Genomic DNA, 20,915 nt, shown 5'->3' with positions numbered 1-20,915 from the left:
CTATGTTGCCCAGGCTGGTCTCAAACTCCTGATCTCAAGTGATCTGCCTGCCTTGGCCTCCCAAAGTGCTGGGATTACAGGCCTGAGCCACTGTGCCCGGCTCAAATATCTCTTTATCAAGAGAATGCAACAAACATTCTTGAACCTGTCTTTGGCCCTGGCCAGGTTTTAAACACGAAATTGCAGAAATGGAATGCTGGGTTAAAGATATATGTCAAAACATGTTTACCTATATTGACAACCTTCTTTTTAGAACACGTGTAGGGCACTTCAAACTTTGAGACAATTGGTTTCTGGCTTCAGAATCCCCTGGCCTAGGTCAGTTGGGAAGGTTCTCTAAGGAAACCTGGAGAGGCTACCCTTGTCTGATGCCCATGTCTGTGGGCTGACAGCCAGGCTCTTCTGTTTATCCCCAGACTCAGGGGGTCTAGTGACTGGGGAGAGGTGGCTCCTGAGGTGTGGTGGGAGAGATCCTGTCCTAGTGTGGGCTCTTGGCTGGAACGCAGCACACGAAAGAGGCCCATCTTCAAAGGGTGCTGAAGATTAGACAGAGAGGTGAGCAGCAACTAAGGGTCCCGACCATCACAACGATACTAATCTCCGCGTTTCACCACTGGGCTGCAGTTTGCAGGGCACCACCTGCATTATCTGTTTAATCCTCGCAAGGAACTGTTGTTCTCTCATCCTTCCTATTTGTAAAAGAGGAAAAGGAGGCTCAGGGCAGTTAAATGAGTTTTCCAGGATCAAAGACTAGAATTCAATTCTGCTGCCTCCTCTGCATTATCTCCCTGCAGCTGGGAGATGGCGCAAACCTGAAGTGCAGGGGTGAAGAGGGAGGAGAAGATGAGGAAGGGAAGGGCAGGGAAGGGAGATACTTCGTAGGTAAGCTTACAGAGTTGGAAGGGTCCAAGAGATAATGTAGTCTGATTCCCACCCTGTGCACCAGCAGAGTGAAACTCAGAGAGGTTAAGCAACCTTTCCTGGGTCACACAGCAAGGTAGTGACTTAGGAGGCATAGAGGAACCGGTACTGACTTTGAATTCAATAGTGGAGACCCAAGGGTAGGGGAAGTATGGCTTTCTGAGCCCCGACAGGAGGGAGTTGGGAGGCTGGGTGAGCTTGTGAAAGGTTCTCTCTCCCTTCAGAGGCGGCCCTGATCAAGAGTGGATCCAGAGGCATCTAGAATGGAGATGGGCCAGACTCAACATGCAGGGGACCTGCTGGGACATTAGCATCAATTCCTGCAAAGGCCTCTGATTTCCCATCACACTGGCCAGAGGCTTCCTGCAGGGAGAGGCCTTGGTGCTAAGCCACATCCTGGATCTACTACCCTCTCCTAGCCATTCCCACCTCCCCTCCAGCAAGTGTTCAGGGACTTGGGGCAGGGCCCTGCCTGAGTCTCCTCTGTGTCACAGTGGCTGGTGAGCATTCAATAAATGTTTGCTGAAGGGATGGATGAAAGATGAGATCTGTCTTGATAATTGTACAGTTAAGACTGATCCAGGAGTCCCCCAAAACATACAGCCATGCCTAGATTCTACAGCAGAGGATTTTTCTATCAAGGTCTTTTTTTTCTTCCAGTTCCTTAGAAACTCTAAAATTACAGAGTTAGAAGAGTCTTTGAGGTGAAGGATGTGGATGGGAAGGAAACTAATAGTTCATTGGGTACCATCTATGTGCCAGACCTTAGGCCAATCGCGTTACCTGCATTCTCATGTACTATCTTAACAGCCCTTGAAGTTGGTCTTCCTTGATGTGCAAGACGTGAAACACTCAGCCCTGGAGCAGGTAAACAACTCCACTGGGTTATGCAGCCAGGAAGGCAAGGGCAGGATTCAAACCCAGGTCGGGTGGACTCTACCATTCCCTTCACATGAAGACTGCAACCAAGTTTTTGTGTGTCCTTGAGCAAGTCACCTCCCTTTCAGGGAACAATTTCCCCTTCTGGGAGATGAGGTGTTGGACCCTTTCTGCTCCCAGGTTTGTCTCGGTGCCAGTTCTGACACCATGTGGCTTGCTGTCCAGCCCATCATCCTCACAGTTCAGCTCCCGTGAGAGGCTTGGCCTTCCAGGGATTCTCTAGGACTCCCTCCCTCTGCGCCCTTCTCCCCCCTGGGCCCCTGTGGCTGCACCTTGTTGTTTAAGGAATGTTTTCTTTAAGGGGGCAGGGATGGAGACAAATCCCCATGGAGCTGAAGGGCCCTGGGAGGCTGACTTGTCTTCAGAGGTTTTGTGGATGTCGCCATGATTTAATGCAGGGCATGAGGGATACCTACAGTTATGAGAACTCCATAGCCCTGGGAGGAGGTGGGAGAGGGCGGTTGAGAAGGCCAGGAGTGGGCAGGTTGTGGGTGGGGAGGGGCCAGGCAAGCATCCAGGTTGGTCAGCTGAATGTGTCCTGATTTGCAAAGAAATGGAAAGATGGAGATAATTGGAGATAATTGGAGATAATTGCTTTGTGAGAAATGGAATGGCCTAAGAACATAGATAAGTTTTCTCCCTTCATCTTCAGAGGGGCTGGAGGCTGGGGCTGCAGATGCTCCCTGCTTGGGAGTCAGGGCAGGCAGGAGGCAGTTTGGGGACCCAGAATTCAGAGGCTGCGCCTGTTGTGGAAGGGAGGCTGGTGCTTTATTAGTTTGGCGGTTTCTACCGCTCTGCTCCAGGATAGGCTGTGATTTCTCTCCGGGCCTGACTGATGTCAGGGCCACTTGCTCTCTGCTGGGCTTGAGAGTGCAGGGGACAGGACAGTCTCTTGACCCTGATGAATGGTGGCTGCAACCCTCATGGTACCATTTTCAGGATTTGTAGCCCGAGGCTTCCCAGGCAAGCAGAAAGCAGAATTTATCAGGGTGGTGGAGCAGGGACTTGGAGGGGTACATTTAACTTGTCTCAGGAGGTGACTCCAATCCCCTCTGATTTATCCCAGGGGGCAGGCACCTGGCAGGGACTCCACATTGGCACTGAGAATTTTTGCTGTGCTCCTGCAGTCAGGGAATCACTCTTTTGGAGATTAAGAGCTGTGGATTTATTTTTAAAACTTTTTTTTTTTTTTAAGTACAGGAAGATTAGAAAGCATTCAACATAAACCCAACCCCTGGTGGGATTGCTGCAGGGCAGGAGACTTCATCAAGGCAAAGGACGAAGCTTCTTAATTATGAGGGCTGATCCAACTCCTCTTTTCATCTTGCACTAATCAGGCCCTAGCAAGGCCAGTAAATGGAGAGGGCTGGGGACTGGGAGCCAGCTGAGAGAGCCGGGGCAGAGGAAGAGGAAGGCCACTAGACGGGGCGATAACCTTGGCATTTGCCCCATTGTGTGCAAACTTGGCTTTTTGTTTTATTCAGAAAAAAGTAGAGAAGTGTGTGTGTATCTTCTGTAAATAGAAGATAGAAAGCTCTCTCTCCATCCACATGCCGGGGGGAAATGTGAGGCATTTGCTTTATCAGCTCCAGTTTGGGGTTTGCTTCTGCTGCTTCTCAGACCTGAAAGCGCCTTTTCATGAGGCGTCTGGAACACCCAGTCCCCAACTGCAGCTTGAACTATTGCCTGGGCTTCAATGCCTGCCTTGTGCTAGTGTGGGGAGCAGACATGCACTGGTGCTGATGAGGTGGTCCAGGCAGGAGTCTTTGAATTGCTCTCAGGATGTCCTGGGCGCCTACTGTACAGTATCTGATGCCACCAGATTGGTGTCTCTGCAAGTGCAATGTTAACACAACACGGAATGCCTTGTGCGGTGTGACCTGCTGTTGGGATGGATCTTTGATGTCCTCTCTCAGGCCAGACACAAGCAATGTGGCTGATGCTGAGGCTTGGGATGGTTGAGAGGTTGGGGTGGAGGTTGGCTGTAGAGTCAGTAGTCAATTGACAAAGATGTTGAGCCCCTGCATGTGCAGGCAATGCTCTTGGAGCTGGGGACATAGCCGTGAACACAACAGATGGAAACCCCTGCCCTCATCAAGTATATGTTCTAGTGGCATGGTACGAGGGGAAGGAAATAATCCTTAGGTCCTAGGGTCCAGAGGGAACAGCCAAGGCCATATCTAAGTGGTAAATATAGGAGGGGAGAAATTTCCAAAGTGGTAACACCTGTTTAGCAGTATAGGCACAATGCATGGCACCTGTGTTGTCCCTCCCCAGAGTTCAAGACAGACATTACTAATCAATCCTGGCATGCTTTCCCACTCAGCCCCACTTCCTCAGCACAGCATTCTAAACAGCCACTATAATAGATCCCCTTTGTTGTGGGAGTGGGAACTTCCCTGGGCCCACAAAATAGTGTCTGACTGCTGGCACTCCTGCTGCCAGTGCAAATATGTTGAGAAGCAAAGGATCACGGGAATATGGACTGGGATGGACAGAGAGCAGGCTGCAGGCACATGAGCCAGGCTCCAGCATCCAAGATTTAGGCACAGTCAGGAGGATGAAGCCAGTGGTGGAAGTGAAACAGGTGGGGTATGATTTTTGCACAGATGGACCTTGAGGTCGTAACAGCTGATCCTAGGGCTGAGGCCATCTGTCTGTCTGCCCTCTGCCCCAATTTATGCATCTTGGCTAATGTGAGCAATTAGTGTCTGGCCAGATGTGTGCTGCCACGGAGACAGAGACGCCTCCATAGGTGCTGGTGCTAGTGATGGCAGGGTCCCAGGCAGAGGCAGGGGCCTCCAGAGGATACTGCCATCTCTAAGACCTGCTCAGCCAGCAAAGCCAACCCAGGCTGGAGCAGAAGCCCTGGACAGGAGGAGGGATCCTTTGCTATGATGCCAGTGTCCCTTAATCTACCTGATGGCATTTTCCTTTAACACCAGGTGCCAGGCATAGGAGGCTCTTGGGTGTTAGAATAAACAAGTGCATGCAGACTCTCAGGGCACAGCTTGACATGCACCAGGACTTTCTTGAGACTTGGCGTTGAGGGAGGGGAGCAGAGTTTCCTAAGCCGCTATCATCAGGGACGCCACTCTTAGAGCTGTGTCACTAGAAAGAGTTCCATGGGAAATATTGGGTGAAACAAAAAGCCAAATGGTCTCTTTATTTTGGGTCTTCTCAGAGTCTAAGCTATGCTAAAATGCTTAGACTGAATATTTAGGATGGGGACATAGCAAGCAGCATTTCCCAAGCTTGGAGACATTCACCCTTGGAGACATTCATCTGAGAGATTTCTATCAGTGTCTCCTAGGGCTAGTGTTCCACAGAACCCAGATGTAGAGAATGCCTTCCAGAGGTGCCCATGCTGCCCACCACTGCACTGCAGTGCAAGCTCTCTGCTGTCTGGTTCCTCCAAAGTTCCTGCACATTCCTGCCTCCACGCACTGCTTGGGTGGACCTGCCCCAGAAATGCCCTTTCTCTAACCTCCACCTTTGCACATGCCATCCAGTCCAAGTCCCACCCACTCCACAAAGGCTTTCACAGCGCCCCCAGTGGGACTTAATCCCTTGCGGCTTTGAGCATCTTCAAGTGCACTGCAGCTGATGGCATTTTGCACGGCCCAGGCCAGGGCAGGTGGTGCGCCAAGAATGCTCAGTTTGGGCTGTGGCCTGTGGGTGGCCACGTGGGCTGACAACACCATGTCTGCAGGTGTGAGAGGTACGCCTCCTGGGCACTTTTCTTCCCTTTATCCCCCCTGCCCAGTCCATCAGGGGTAAAGCAGCCATGGTGCCCAATAAGGAAAGAAAATTTTCCACCTCTGCAACTTCCTCTGCTCTCTAATATGTAGAGAGCTGGACCAGAGGGAAGAGAACCAGCAGATCTATTTACATGGACTCTTCCCCTGAAGTGAAACCAGGGGCATTTTCTTATTTAATTATTAATGCCCTAAATCAGATGGTGCCCAATATGTTAACCTCTGTCACTCCAAATGGAGTCGGCCTAATAACCACTGCAGCAGGATTGATTTTCCCTCAGTCATCTCATAAGCATATGTCTTTGGGATCTGTCCTCAGAGAGATCCCAGGAAAGTCCCATTAAAGTTAATGGGGATGAGTTGCCCCCATGTAGTGACGGTTCCTTTCTTCACTGCGCCTGAGTGAAGTGAGACAAGGAGAATTCCCTCCCTTCCTTCCTTCCTTCCTTCCTTCCTTCCTTCCTTCCTTCCTTCCTTCCTTCCTTCCTTCCTTCCTTCCTTCCTTCCTTCCTTCCTTCCTTCCTCCCTCCCTCCCTCCCTCTCTCTCTCTTTCTTTCTTTCTTTTCTTCTTTTTTCTTTTCTTTCTTTCTTCCCCCCTTCCTTTCTCCTTCCTTCCTTCCTTCCTTCCTTCTTTTCGTTCTTTTCTCTCTCTCTCTCTCCATGAGGATTTTAAAATCTCACAGATTACAGCAGTGATCCAAGTTACCTCTCTCTCCCAACACATGGGTCAAAAGGGAGCAGAGAAACAATCTTCTCTTATCCAGGTGGCCTCATCTTTTGATACTCTTGGTGTAATGAGTTTGAAGACGCTGTCAGGAGGTTCTCTCGGGAGAATGCCGGAGATTATAGGAGTGGCCCAAGTAATGAGTCAGGGCCACAGAGAGAATTAAGACAAGGCAGGGCATCCCCTACAGCTGGCATTCAGACTCCATGCCTTCTGGAGCTCTGTGTCCCATTTTTTATTTCTTTATTTGATGCCTGATTGGCCCAAACCCCACTTGGAAGAAGATGCTTGTTCCACTTTTGACTCTCCGCATATGTCAATGCCATGTCCTAGGCAGGCTCTTTCTCCGCTCTAGGTTGAATCTCCCAGAGGAGAATGAATTGAAATGATCGCTGAGCTCTGCAGCCCTGGTGTTGCACAGACTCCAGTTTGTGTGGAGACTTCTGAGGCGCTGATTGGGTCTCTGGGGATGGGGGAGTGGGCTGGGGGGAGTGGGTGGGGAGCTCTGAGCAGCTACTTGTGCTTTGCATACTCCTGGACTCTGCACATGGAACAGAAACACCAGAATCGCTCCTCTCTTTCTGATTTTCAGAATGCATTCATTTGAAATCTGGCTAAATCTGCATTTCAGTCAGATGGTTTCCAGATCTCAAATAGAAACACCTCATTAATCATTAATTTAGACCCCCACGGTTATACAGAATTTGTGACAATTTGTTTATCTTTGAAGGAGCTGCTGAGAAAGAGTTTAACAAGGAAATTATTGTGGAGGGGAGGAGAATGTTTAACCTTTCAGAAGAGCACTCCATTTAGCTTCCCTGAGGGTACAAATGGGGGTGTGTGCAAAATACATGCCGGCTTTTATCTGTTCTCCTAAGTAGGGTGAGCGCTTCCTCATCTGCGAACTCAGGGCCCAGTGGGATAGATCCCCAACCATTTCAAGCCTGCGACCCCTTTCCAATGTCAAAATATTTTCTATAACACCCCCACCCCCAGTTATTAGAAGTTGCAATTTTTAGTGTTGCTGATTAAGAAGAAAAGCTACTCTGAATTCAGTAAAGCTTTTAAATAAATCATGATAGCATCTACATACACATGAAAAATAGTTCCATCTTTCTGAGTCACAGCGTTCATTCAGCCTACAGATGATGTTTGGGTGCTCATGATTTCCAGCTCCTCCGCACCCTTCAAGGTCAGCGACCCAGCAGGTTACAACCCTTGGAACAGAAGTTCTCTGAGGCAGGAGGAACACAGAGTCCTGGAGTGCCCGGACAGAAAGGAACCTCAGGAGGCATTTCAGCCACTCCCACTGGAAAGGTTGTCTGCCCTCTGTGAGGAGCCCCTTGTTGGGGATCCCTAGTTTAGTGAAGCAAAGGAGTTGGCATCCCATGTAGGCACATACCTGCCATAGCTGCCACCTCAGGGGCCTGGATCAAAGTCTGCAAACTGATTCCTTATGGTCCCTTACCAGGTGGTCTAGGCCCAGCATCCCACAGTGGGAATGGCATGTGATGACTGCATCACTCTGGGCAGAAGTAGCTGACACCCCACAGGAGACAGAAGAAGCAAGGGCCAGTCTTCCGTGGCTCGTGGGCCGAGAGTTCAGGGTTTTCTTGGCTCATTCACCCCCAGGTCCACACCAGACATCTTTTTTCCCTTTCTTCTTGGCAGGAGGGAGTAGGGAAAGGAAGTAGACTGGCAAAGAATGTCAATGATGAGGGATAAGGGAACGGGGAGGGCATTCCCTTTAAAGCAGTTCAGATCTGGGGTCCCTGGGTCCAAGGATGGGCCCGGGGGCCTGAGGACACCCTGCAATTATAGCCAATTTTGCACTTGTGGGCATTTTTCTGGGGAGAGCATCTATACCTTTCCCTGGATTCTCAGAGCAGTCCCCGAGTCAGAAAACGTTCAGAACCCCTGGCCTGGAATTTGGACTTTTCCCTGACTCAGGCTTCCCACTCTCCTGTTACTCAGAACCGGTGAACTGTTACGGTGTTAGTCAAACCCTGCAATGTGCAATATCAAATGCTCATTACCCACGACGATGGGAAACTAAGTAGATGCCAGGAACACGGTCTGATCACAGACGCAGCCTCCTTTGTTCTCTCGTGCAGGGTCCGCGATGGCGCTCTCCCTGACGGGGCTCGTTGCCTTCTCCTTCCTGCAAGCCACCCTTGCCCTGAACCCTGAGGACCCCAACGTGTGCAGCCACTGGGAGAGGTAAGGCGTGGGCCTCAGATGGCCAGGCACTCTCTGGGGGATCGCCCTGGGCATGGCAGTAAGGGACAGAGGCAGTCAGGAGATCTGGGAGCTGCCTTCTAAGGGTCTGCAACCTGGCTGGGGAGATGGCCCAGATGCGGAGAGACAGGACAGAGCAGTATAGATTCTGTCTGGAAGGTCAGGGTGGAGGCAACTTACATGAACTGCAGTTACGACGCACTGTCCTACCCCTCCCTGCACTGGCGCTTCCCAGCCATTGCACAGATGAGAAAGTAGAGACCCAGAGGGGCTCAGCCCCTGTCCACAGCCAGATAGGGTGCAGTAAGTGGGGAGATGCAGACCATGGTCCCAGGTGGCATGCTCTCTGATGCTGTGATGCCTTTCCTGGTCTCCCAGGACTGGCAGCCACGTGGCAGCTTGGATATGTGGCCCCAGCAGCCTGCCTTGAGGAGGACGGGTGAGGGGGTCCTATTACTTCTGGTCCGGTGGGAGCTGGGTGTTGCTGGGGGAGGGCGGCCGAGGCTGCAGTGGAAGAGCAGGCTGCATTCCAGCTGCGGCACTAGGTCCTGGGGGAACAGGCCGGGTCCCTGCAGATGGCCTGACTTTGAAACACAAGGTTAAAGTATTGATTTTGGTGAGCAGAAAGATAGTGACCAGAGACCCAATCAGGAAAAACCGAATTAAACCCTGGAATTGATTGGCCATGCTGACCAGGACGACTCTGCCACTTAGATGTTAATAAATCAAATGAATAAAATTAAGATGAGGGCCCTATGGGAGAAGTGAATGGTAGAGGAAGAAAAGTGGGGGACTTGGAGGGGGTCAATGCTTCATGCCCATGAGGGTGGATAGCCCAGCCCTAGGGCGGGGAAAGGCACCTCAGCCAGGCAGGACCTGGCTCTGGGGTAGCCTGGACACTTGCGGGTCAGGAAGGATCAGCTGGGGGGCAGAGGGACAGTGTCTGCACTTGTGTGATCCATGGGGACCAGATCCTGTGTGTGGCGTCCCAACAAAGTTGAGGATGGAGCAAAAGGCAGTACTGTGGTGTGCCCGTTTTTGGTGAAGTGGGAAGAAAACAAGATCCGTGATGAGAAGACCTCAGTTCATTCCGATCTGGATTTTTCCACCTATAAGCTGTGTGACTCTGGGGAGGTCTCTGAACGGCTCTGCGCCTACTTCCACCTCTGTAAAGTGGGGAGAAGCATTATCCTTGCCTCACAGGCTCATTGGAGGACCAAGGGCAGCAGTTCCACGAAAGTGCTTTGAGGACCACAAGTGTCAGTTGCTGTCTTTTCTTGTTGACAACTGTGGCTTTGCAGGAACTGGTTATCATGGACTTTAGTGCACATCAGACTCATGGGAGGTGCATATGAAAAAGTCTCCTGGGGCCTATCCCCGAGATGCTGATTCAATAGTGCATTTTTCATAAGCATTCTACGTGATTCTGAGGTTACTCAGGCCCCTTGCCCATTCTGGCTTTGGTGAATTTAAACCTTTATTTCCCGGTGGGTCAGAGAGGTATTGGGAAGAGCCCCACGTTATTCTGTGGGTTTTGGACTCCAGCCTCAGAGGACCCCTTTCATCCCTCTGGTCCTGTTAAGACACAGCTGCTTCCTGCTACTGTCTGTGCTGCATCACAGCCTCTTGAGTGCCTCCTTTGCAGCTGCTCACCTCTGCCTGCCCCAGTGGCTCTATCTGGAGTCCCTCTCTTCCAGGGAGCGTCCCCCACAGGGAGGGCCCCCTCTGACTTCTCTCTCTGTCTGAGCCCCATTTGTACTCACTAATTTTCTACACCTGCCCAACATGAATACATTTGGAATGTGAAAATATTCTGAACTGAGCCGAACTGAGCTGGCATTTCAGGCTTCTTAGGCTATCAGCCAAGGTTACAGCCCGGATAGGAAGACAAGGAGTGAAACCTAACAGCTAGAATGAGATATGGGGACTCTCTGGGCTTCTCCGGCCCCAAGGGGGAAGCCCTGTGGGTGATGCCTGGTGACACCAGGTGCTTTCTTCTTCTCAGTCTTTCCAGCTGAGCTCCGTTGTAAGATGTGTGGATGGATCTAGCCTGTGTTGTTCCCGAAACACACCATGGTCCCTGGAGATCGCTTAGGGAGAATTTCTCAGCTGGATTAGTGCTTCTGGCGGCTCCTCATTAATTATGCCCCTCCACCATAAAACCCAGTGTAACGACCTCTCCCGGCTAGTAAAGCCTGGCTCTCCAAGATTAATCTGGCCCCTCATTAGCATGTTGGCAAATGAGCAGTGTTAAGCCACCCAGCCATGAAACCAGGGGCACACACTTCAGGTCAGAGAACCTGGAGTTGGTACAAGGCATCGTTGCCAGACTCGTTCAGCCCAGGGCATCCTGCAGAGCCCAGTCCCTGCCCCGTGACTGCCCCCTCCAGCCCCCTGCTGAGCTTCTCTCTGGGCATCCAAGGTCTATGTTACGGCCGAAAAGGGAGGCTGGACCCCCAAGTGCATAACAAAGGTGGGGAATCCATTTTGTGTGCTGGTCTTGCTCCTTCTCTCCCCAACATTGGTCAGGGAGGAAAGATCCCTCGGTGCCTAGCACGAGAGGTGAATCATTGCCTGTCAACATCTATTAAACACTTACTGTTTAAGCATGTTATATGTATAGTGTATCTTGTTTTATTTTCCCACTGCCCTGAGAGATAGAAAATATTACTGCCCTCTTTTAATCCTCACAATAACCACACAACCTGGTTAGACTTACAGGTGAGGAAACAGAGGCTTATATGAGTCAAATAACACATCTAAGGGCATGCTGCTAACAGGCAACAGGCTTCAAACTTGCCCCTTCTCCTGCTGCCATGTTTGGATTCCAGGGCCCATGCACGCTCCCCATTCATCCTCTTGCTCTGAGTGAGGTATTCAGGAGATGTGTTAGAGCAAAGAATCATGCGATCCCAGAGTTGGAAGAGAACTCTGGGTGGCCGGGGTGAGGGGCGAGTTGCTTCAGTTTCCCCAAGCCTGGAGATAAAACAGGGTTTGGGCTGTTTTTTCCTAGATGTGTGCCTCTGAGGCACATCTCAGGTATGCCAGCTAGTGGGGGCACACCAAGAGCCCTCCTTACATCCCCAGTGCTTCAGAGAAACAGAATTTCCCACCATCCAGGCCTCTGAGCATTGTTGACTGCTTCTGGCCTCCTCCTTCTGGATGCCAGACCTTTGACTTTCCAGGCATCAGAGAGCCTACTGTGGACCCACTTGGGGAGCTGGCCTGCCCAGCCCCCTTGCAAGTTAACCAATGCAGTTTCCTCAGGCGAGGCAGACGTGCTTTTACAGCCTGGACCCGGCCATCTGGCCCAGGTCAGTGAGCCTTCTGGGAAAAACACTGAATAATACCAACCTACATAGAAATTAATTCCTTAGATCTCAGCTGAGGTCCTCTCTCCAGCCTGTTTAGGAAACGTGAGTCCTCACTTCAGCATCCTGGCTTGAATGCCATTTCATGCAACCCCCTGCCAGGGGCCGGCAGGTAGAAAGGCTTATTTTGGTTAAGCTGAGATCTGCTTCCCTGTGGCTTCCACCTGCTGGTCCAGGTTTACAGCTAACAGGCAGGATGACAAGAAACCACTTCTATCAGGGACATATCCTCAATGTACCCCCAGCCACACTAGAGGCAGAATAGAGTAGAAGGTAACTGGGGGAGCTTGTGGAAGCCACGTATGCCCCCGATGCTCAGTTTCCTAGTCTGTAAAGTGAGAACAATTCCGCCTACCTAAGATTGTGAGGAATAAAATGTATTAAAACACTTGACACAGGGTGCTCAATAAATGTTAGCACCTATTGATACTGCAGTGTGGGCTGGGCAAGTCACTTTTCTCTGAGCCTTAGTTTCTTCCTCTATGAAATGGGGCCACTTACTTCACAGAGTTGCTGCAAAGTCCAGCTTCCAAGCATGCTCTTTGAAAACCATAAAGATATGAACAAACACATAAAGTATTTTTAAACTTGTTGGCTCTGCCTTCCAGAGCCACATAGAAGAAAACTACCCCCTGCTTCTTTATTCATTCTCTGTTAAATGAACAAATGAACTTGAATTTTAGAAAATGATCTGGGCCAAAGGTCCGTAAGGGATATGTCCTGGGGCCAACCTGGGGTCGGGGAGGCTGGAATATGAGGGCATTCAGGGAAGGGGGAGGATAGTTGGGAGTGGGGAGGTCAGAGCCTCCGGACACTTGGCTGTGGAGCTTGGCCTCAGGGCTGTGGGCTCAGATGCCCCGCGGAATATCAGCTCAACTTCCCAAGTGCTAATCATGGCTCCCATCTCCCATCTGGTTCTCAGCTACGCTGTGACTGTCCAGGAATCGTATGCACACCCCTTCGATCAGATCTATTACACACGATGCACAGACATCCTCAACTGGTTCAAGTGCACCAGGCACCGGTGAGTACCTCTCTCAGATGACGGGGCAGGGAAAAGTCACTGGGCTCTCAGGGCTTGCCTCTGTGCAAGATAGAAAAAGGCCATTGGAGCAGATGCTGTCATGCGCCTCCACTCTGAACCATCCACCCAAGCCATCCACCCAAGATGCTCTGCTGATGGCTTCTTTCTGGCCAAAAGAGCTTGTGGGTAGGACAGGCCAGAAGTGCTGGAGAGTTAATGCTTTTGAGGGCATCCCTCAACCAGGGATGGGGAGATGGGGTGTTGGTAGATAACTACCCCAACTTCCTCACTCTTGGGATGGCAGAAACATCTCTTAGCCACGTTCTACATGTATCCTAGAAGTCTCCAGTTGCCCATAGAAGTAACCTGCTCAATAATACCGTAGATTGGCTGCCTTTACTTCCCTGTCTCACTTTTCTATCCTCCTACCAGTACTTCCTAGGATTGCCTCCAAAATAAACTACTTGTTCTTGAATCCTTTTCTCAGGGTCTGCATTTGGGGGAAAACCCAACCTAAGAGAGTCCCCTGCCCTGAGCAGATGTAGCCCCATATCAGGGCATCCAGCTTGAAGAAGGGAGTGCAGGCTAGAATTCAGCAACCTCACAGCACCTTGGCCAGGCTTCCCTTAGCAGTGCTCAACATGAACAACTGCACATGGCAGTCCTGCACCCTTGTCTGCAGCCCTCCTGCAGATCATATGTTATCATGTCACTCAGGGAAAGGCAAGAGGAAGGAAGAAACAACATGCTTTAAGGGATGACCCTGAGAAAGACACTTCCCAGTGCACTCATCAAACTTAATAATCTGGCCAGGCATGGTGGCTCATGCCTATAATCCCAGCACTTTGGGAGGCTGAGGTGAGCGGATCACAAGGTCAGGAGATTGAGACCATCCCGGCTAACACGGTGAAACCCTGTCTCTACTGAAACTATAAAAAATTAGGCGTGGTGGTGGGTGCCTGTAGTCCCAGCTGCTAGGGAGGCTGAGGCAGGAGAATGGCATGAACCTGGGAGGCGGAGCTTGCAGTGAGCTGAGATCATGCCACTGCCTGGGTGACAGAGCAAGACTCTGTCTCAAAAAAAAAAAAAAAAAAAAAAAAAAAGACAAAAGAAACCTTAATAATCCTCGTTCTACCTACCCTGCAGTGTCCAGGGAGGTCAGGAATGTGAAAATTACTTTGAAAAAATACAGGGGAAAATGGAGGAAAGTGTGACATATTAGCCACATGTGAAGCGACACTGTTTGAAGGGTGAGAGACTAGCTGTTGAAGGATAAATAAGGAAGTAAGGGAGAGACCCCAGGGTGGGCCCTTTTGCTAGTTGCTGAATATCTATTGATTCCCGATTTCTCCTTTGCTTTCTCCTATGAACCCAGTTCCTCTTTGAGGATAATTCAGGAATCATACTGGGCAGCAACATGGATGAGAAAACTTGTTCTGTGCTGAGAAGCCAAAGTCCTGGTTTTCTTTGAGGTTTTGCTGCTAACTGGCTGTGAGACTTTGAGCAGAGCTACACTTGCTGCTTTAAAATTCTTACCTGCTAATTCCAACATCTGGGTCATCTCAGGGTTGGTCTTCATTGATTGCTATTTTTTTTTTTCTGCATGGGTAGTGTGTTTCTTTTTTTTTTTTTTTAGACGGAGTCCCACTCTCTTGCCCAGGCTGGAGTGTAGTGGCGTAATCTCGGCTCACTGCAACCTCTGCCTCCCGGGTTCAAGAAATTCTCCTGCCTCAGCCTCCCAAGTAGCTGGGATTACAGGCGCCCACCACCACGCCCTTCTAATTTTTGTATTTTTAGTAGAGATGGGGTTTCACCATATTGGCCAGGCTGGTCTCGAACTCCTGACCTCGTGATCCATGCCTCGGCCTCCCAAAGTGCTGGGATTACAGGCATGAGCCACTGCGCCTGGCCAGTGTGTTTCTTTATATGCCTAGTAATCTTGGATTGTAGTCTGAGCATTATGAATGACATGTTGTAGAGACCAGATTCTGTTATGTTCCTCCAGATAATATTAATTTGTTGTTTGTTTGTTTTGGTGGCCTGGTTACTTGGCTAAACACAAATTCCAAACTCTGAAAATTTAATATTTTGAGCCTTAGCTAGGCTGCTTGGAATATGCCCTCCATAAGGATAAATCAGTGGTCAGACACTTGGGCAGGATTTTTACAAAGATTTTGGGGCTCCCTCTTTGTGGCTCTCCCTTTCTAAGGTTTCCCTTTCACTCTCTCCTGAGGGGCTTTAATGAAGCCCAGACCACCCCCCACTGGGGGGCTTGGGGATAATCCCGTTTGATGGGGAGAACAGGCTGGATGACCTCTGCGTTGATTCCAAGTCATTCTTTACCTGAGAGGCTTATATAACCCCTGAAACTGCCGGGAGCTGCCTTCTGTGCTGGGGCAGCAGCTTTACTTTGAGGCCAGCTTTCCTTCCATTATGGGTTTTTGACAGAGTTGAATGACCTTAGCTTACGACATTCCCAAATATCACAGATTTCCCCACCTGCATACCCAGGAGGTATGCTGGGTCCACCCTGGACTTGGCCTGTGGTTCTTCAAACGAGCAAGGTTGTGTGTTTTCTATCTGAATTTTAGTTGCCCAGAGTATTGTTGTGCTAAATCTCTCAGCACCATTCCCTTCTCTCAAATGTCCACTTGCCTCCAGTATCCGCCTGCTTTTGTCCTCCCTCAAGTGCCTTCAGGTAGTTGTTTTGTATATTTTCCCCTAGATTTTATAGTTGCTATTTGCAGAAAGGTGGTCCAATAGGGGCTACTCAGCTATTACTGTATCCCCTTCCTCTAGCATTTGACTGTGGAATGAGGAGGTGGGACTGTGGAATGAGGAGGTGGGACTAAATGCTCTCGTTCACCCCACTAGTTTTGCCAGAGTTGGCTGCTTGAGGGCCTGGTCAAAGGCAGAGGCAGAAATAGTAGTGTTGCTCCTCCTGAAGCCCTGGCAGGCCCAGTGTGAGAGCCAAGTTTGCTCAGAGGCATGGCCCTTTTGGGTACTTGGAGGCTAGGGCTGCCATCCATCACCACTAAGGTGGTGGCTGCTTATTAAAATAGACTGTATTCCTAGAACATGAATTCTTTTGCTAAATTATTGAGTCACCCGCAGCTTTCCTGACGACCTAGAGCGTGCATGCTAACAGCTGCACCCTCCGTCTGCTTTGGGGTGGAATGGCATGTTTTAATTCAGCATCCTTCCCCTGAGAGCAGCCTGGCACCTGGCCTTGCTTCCCTCTCTTGCCTTTCCAACCTGCACAGGGACAAAGAAAGATGGGTGAGCCAGAAACAATGGGTGGCAACTCTCTCCTGAGGGGCTTTAATGAAGCCCAGACCACCCCGCACTGGGGGGCTTGGGGGTAATCCTGTTTGGTGGGGAGAACAGGCTGGATGACCCCTGAGTTGATTCTGAGTCATTCTTTACCTGAGAGGCTTGTACAACCCCTGAAACTGCCGGGAGCTGCCTTCTGTGCTGGGGACGTAGCTTTGCTTTGAGGCCAGCTTTCCTTCCATTATGGGTTTTTGACAAAGTTGAATGACCTTAACTTACGACATTCCGAAATATCACAGATTTCCCCAGAGTTCTGCACTGTCATTTGTTATGAAGTGGAGGCTTTAAGGTGTGGGAAGGTTGTCCCAGACTGTATTATAGGACTCTCTTCCCAAGCCGTCCTGGCCCTCCATGTAACACAGCCTATAGACGTCTCTGATGACCAGACCCTCTGCTGTGCTGCTGAGGAAGAGTCCACAGGGCAAGCTCCACTTAGGTGCTGATGGAAAAGTGGAAAGAGGTCTGGCTTCAAGGCCCAAGGACTTGGGGTCGGGTCCAGGTTCCACTCCATGACCTTGGGCAGGTCACTTCTTCTCTCTAGCCTCTAGTGGCCACTTCAAATCTCTTCCACTTTGACTCTCCACGTGAAGAAGGGGCTTTGCCTATGGATACCCCATTTTGATTTCCTTCTAAAGATTCAGTATTTCTTTTTACTTACTCCTTCACTGTGGCCATCTGTATAGCCACAATCTACCCTGTGAAAGCTGGTAGAGGGCAGTAGGTTAAGCCTAGCAGCTTTGAAATTGGAGTGAGCTAGGTTTGAATCCTGGTTCTGACCCTGATTAGCTGTGCTGGTCACTAACGTCACTAATTTTAGTTTTCTTATTCATAAAACAAAGGGTGGGGAGTTGAGGGGAACATACAAAAAAATAAGAATAAAAGCTCTAAAAGGGAAATAAATAAAATAAAGGGGGATAGTAATGGTGCCTCCGCAGGGAACGGAATGAGATGTTGCTCATAGTCTCTCTGGCACGGGGCTAAGTCTTAACACTTGTGTCAGCATAAGGTCTGGAACCCATGAGTCTGACTCCCAGTGCTGCGGCTCCATGGGCCTCAGCTTCTTCCTTTGCAGGGCGAGGGGTCGGTTCAGGGCCTTCCCAGGGATGGCGTGCGAGGCTCCTCTCCTGGAGGTGTTATTTTGGCGTGGGGGAGATTAATCTACTTTCTGGGACTGAGCTGGACTCAGAGGGTCCTTTTGCTGACTCTGCCTCTGTTCTCCCAGTGGGGGGACCAATACTCAGGGGGCTGTGAGCAGTCTGGCTTGTTAGAGGGGTGGGAGGGGGCGGGCACAGAAACCCTCAGGGCCTGACTCCTATCCAGGTCACCGCATGGGCTCCTCAAGCCCAGAATCTGGGTGTTTTAAGGAACTCAGGAGAAGTTCATGGTTGCCCTCCACAATGTCACTCCAGAAAGTATCTTCTGCAGCCCTTCTATTTAGAAGTGACTGGGGAAAAGTCAGCAGGTTTAGTAAGTGCCGTGTTAGTAATACATTCTGCATCACAACAGCCCAAATCCCACTATCGATTTTTTTATTGTGTTCCTTCATATTTGAAGCCGCCATGCATTTTAAAGTAATTATTGAATGGCATCCTCAATATAGCTTAACACAAATATCATTCTAAACAGGAGTAATTGATTTTCAATACTTTCAAGTGGCTTTCTCCCTCGTGCCTTAGGATCAGTTATAAGACGGCATATCGGAGAGGCCTCCGGACCATGTACCGGCGGAGGTCCCAGTGCTGCCCTGGCTACTATGAGAACGGAGACTTCTGCATACGTACGTAGGGGCTGCTGCTGTTCTGGCCTCATTGGGAAAGGGAGGAGAGGGGAAAGGAGGGGAGGGGAAAGGAGGGGAGGGGAAAGGAGGGGAGGGGAGGTGGGGCTGATATCCATGGTCCCTAGGCAGCAGTCCTCAGCCACACGGCTCCAGAAGTCCCTGCCTGCTGCCAGTGCTCAGAAGGAATAATGAGTTTGGTGCAAATTCAGTAGCAAGGGTTGGGCCATCAGATGAACCTCCTTACAGGGTGGATGGAAGTCCGTCAGTTCAAGGCCTTGACGGGGGATAGGGGAGAAGTGGCTTCTTCTGGAGTGGGCACTCTGAGGAGCAAGGCAGAAGAAGTGCTGGGTGCCTGGCACAGGGTTAAGGTGTACAGGTGCTCAAGGCAGCTTTGCTGGATGGAAGGAGAGACGGATGGGTATGTAGATGGACAGTTGGATGGGTAGAAATGGGAAAGAGAGGAAGGAAGGCTGGGTTGTTGGATGTCAAAACCACAGTAAGAAAAGGATGGGGGCAAAGGTGAGGTGGACCATGAGGGAGTGGTTCTGGGAGCTAGGAGGATTTCCAAAAAGGATTTGGGGGACATTGGAGAAGAGGTGGGTGCATGAAAGACAAACATTGCCTCTTTTCCTATTTGTCTAGAGCAGCTCAGAAAATGCAAGCCTTAGTGTCCCCTAAGAAAGGCAAGAGCTGAGTTGCTGGCAGCGGCAGGCCCTCTGGGAGAAGAGCAGTGTGGTGCAGTGGAGGCACCCCGGAGCAGGAGCCTGTAGATCTGGGCTTCCTAGCTATGAGGCTTGGGCAAGTCACTTAACCTCTCTGGGAGAATGATTGTAGGGGCCCTGTTGGGTTCAAAGGGACTCTTTCCCCACTTACCTCTGACCCAGTGAACTGGGGCCAGTGGACTTTCCAGCGGGCCTTGGAAGGTTCCCTCTACTGCAAGAGCGTGTCAGAGGAGCCGGGAGGCCCTCATTTAATGACTGAGAAGAGATTCCGCCCCCAAAGCTTCTGTCTCTTCATTTGGAGAGCGGTTTTCCTTGTTAGTATTCTCTTTGCATTCGAGTGGGTAGAGAGAGTTCGCACCAGAGGGAAAATTTGGGCAGAGTGGGTGTGTTGATGTTGGGAATAAAATGACAATTTTCCCCTACTGTTGTTAACATCTCCCCCAATGCTGGAGAAACTCAATTCTAATTGCATTACAAGAATGAATGAAAAATATACCCTCCAATGGGTTCAGTAGTAATGGTTTTGTAGGAAAGATACAAAGCAGTTCACCTAAAAGGCCGTTTCTCAGGAGCAGGGCAGAGGACTGAGCTAGGACGAGGCCTTGGTCAGCACCTCACCTGGGATGGGGTAACCGAGACCCAGGTGTAGATGCGAGATCAGGACTAAGGCTTTCCTGCTGCTGCTCTGTCTGCATGGAGTAGTGTGAAACCAGGCCAGGGGCAGGACACGGGACTCACAAAGCTTCAGAGACAGATGTAAGCGGCTTGCCCAAGCTCAGGGCACAGTGATGGACTCAGGGAAATTATGAAGGGAGTTTGGACATCAGCACAGAGCTCCAGGAATGGATGAGCACATTTCCTTTCTAATTTCCATTAGTGAACGGTGGCAAAGCTCTTGGAAAATGAAGAGCAGGGCAGAAGTGCTGAGTGTCCTGATTGCACAGGAGGCCCAGTCTTACTGACTGGCAAGGGCAGTTTATACCTTCCGACCTACTCCTTATGTAACCACTGGGCACTGCCTTCTGGCCAGGTGACCCTAGGACGGTCCACCAGGAACTCAAGCTCAAAAAGCCACTTTTAGAATGGAAGACTTCTCCTAGGAGGGCACAGGAGAGTTCTGGCGGGGAGATGGGATGTGGGGCATCCTGGGTGCTGGTAGTGATGACACTGAATCACAGGGTTCTGGGTTTGGTCCTTGCCCTGCCACTGCCAGCTTCTTCCTCTTTATCTTCACCTTCCCAGCACCCGCCACATGCCAGGCACCATTCTGATCACTTTACATACACTGATCCATCTACTGCTCCCAGCAGCCCTGTGAGGTAGGTGTCCTTATTTCTCTCATTTGACAGGTGGGGAAACTGAGTCACAGAGCTTATGTAACTTGCCCAAGATCACACATCTGGAAAATGGCAGAACTTGGATTTGAATCCAGGCTGTCTGGCTCCAGAGTCTTTGCACTTGGATGGCTTGGACAGGCTTGCTCGTCTCTTCATGAACCCGGGCAAGGCTTTACCTCTCTGAACCTCAATTTTCATTCATGTAAAATGGCAGTAGTAACACCTGCACTCACCAGGCACAGAGTGGGGTTGAGTAAATGTCAGTTCCCTCCTCCATGGTATTGGTGCTCCACATTGTTTTAGTCTTGGCTTTTAGTTGCTCAAAGAGGCCCATGGACCCTGTCCCTGGGAAAACGCATAGTACCTATATAAACATACCAACACACGAAGTCCTTTGCACACAAGTTCATTGGGTTCATGGATCCCTTGAAATCCTTACAGGGTCCTTGTTGCATGGTAAATAATTTCTGCCACATGTTCACGTTACCCACGCAGCATGTATTTGTTACTTCTTGCTACGCAAGATGCAGGGGCATAGATAAAGATGATGGACTGTTGCTGCCCTCGAGGAGTTTGCAGTCTAGTCAAAGGAGGGGACTTAGAGTGTGCTACAGGGTATACTAGAAAGGTGTTTCAAGCCAGTATTTATTAAGCACCTACTATAGCCCACCCACAGTGCTGTGCTGCAAGATAGAAGAGAAGAGTTAGAAATATGAACAGCCCCTGCCCTTGTGGAATCTACCTTCATGATGGGAAGGCGGGACTAACACT

The 20,915-nt window shown here is 50.3% G+C and overlaps 1 protein-coding gene across 8 annotated transcripts in view; it reads left to right on the top strand.

The window, feature by feature from the left end:
• Nucleotides 1–20,915, top strand: part of MEGF11 (multiple EGF like domains 11) — a 379,715-nt gene that overhangs the window by 120,747 nt on the left and 238,053 nt on the right. For 7 of the 8 annotated variants that reach the window (XM_050795920.1, XM_050795919.1, XM_050795918.1 and 4 more), the window contains exons 2-4: nucleotides 8,457–8,562; nucleotides 12,874–12,975; nucleotides 17,985–18,085. In XM_050795920.1, coding sequence (XP_050651877.1) covers nucleotides 8,465–8,562; nucleotides 12,874–12,975; nucleotides 17,985–18,085 — 301 coding nt within the window. In that variant the 5' untranslated portion in view covers nucleotides 8,457–8,464. Of the gene's footprint in view, nucleotides 1–8,456; nucleotides 8,563–12,873; nucleotides 12,976–17,984; nucleotides 18,086–20,915 lie in introns of those variants that run through there. The other variant, XM_050795926.1, reaches the window with a different exon arrangement.

The sequence above is a fragment of the Macaca thibetana genome, chromosome 7 (assembly GCF_024542745.1).
Source record: "Macaca thibetana thibetana isolate TM-01 chromosome 7, ASM2454274v1, whole genome shotgun sequence".
Taxonomy (NCBI): Eukaryota; Metazoa; Chordata; class Mammalia; order Primates; family Cercopithecidae; genus Macaca; species Macaca thibetana.
The sequence above is the reverse complement of the archived record's forward strand: the minus strand, read 5'-3'. Positions and strand labels throughout refer to the sequence as shown.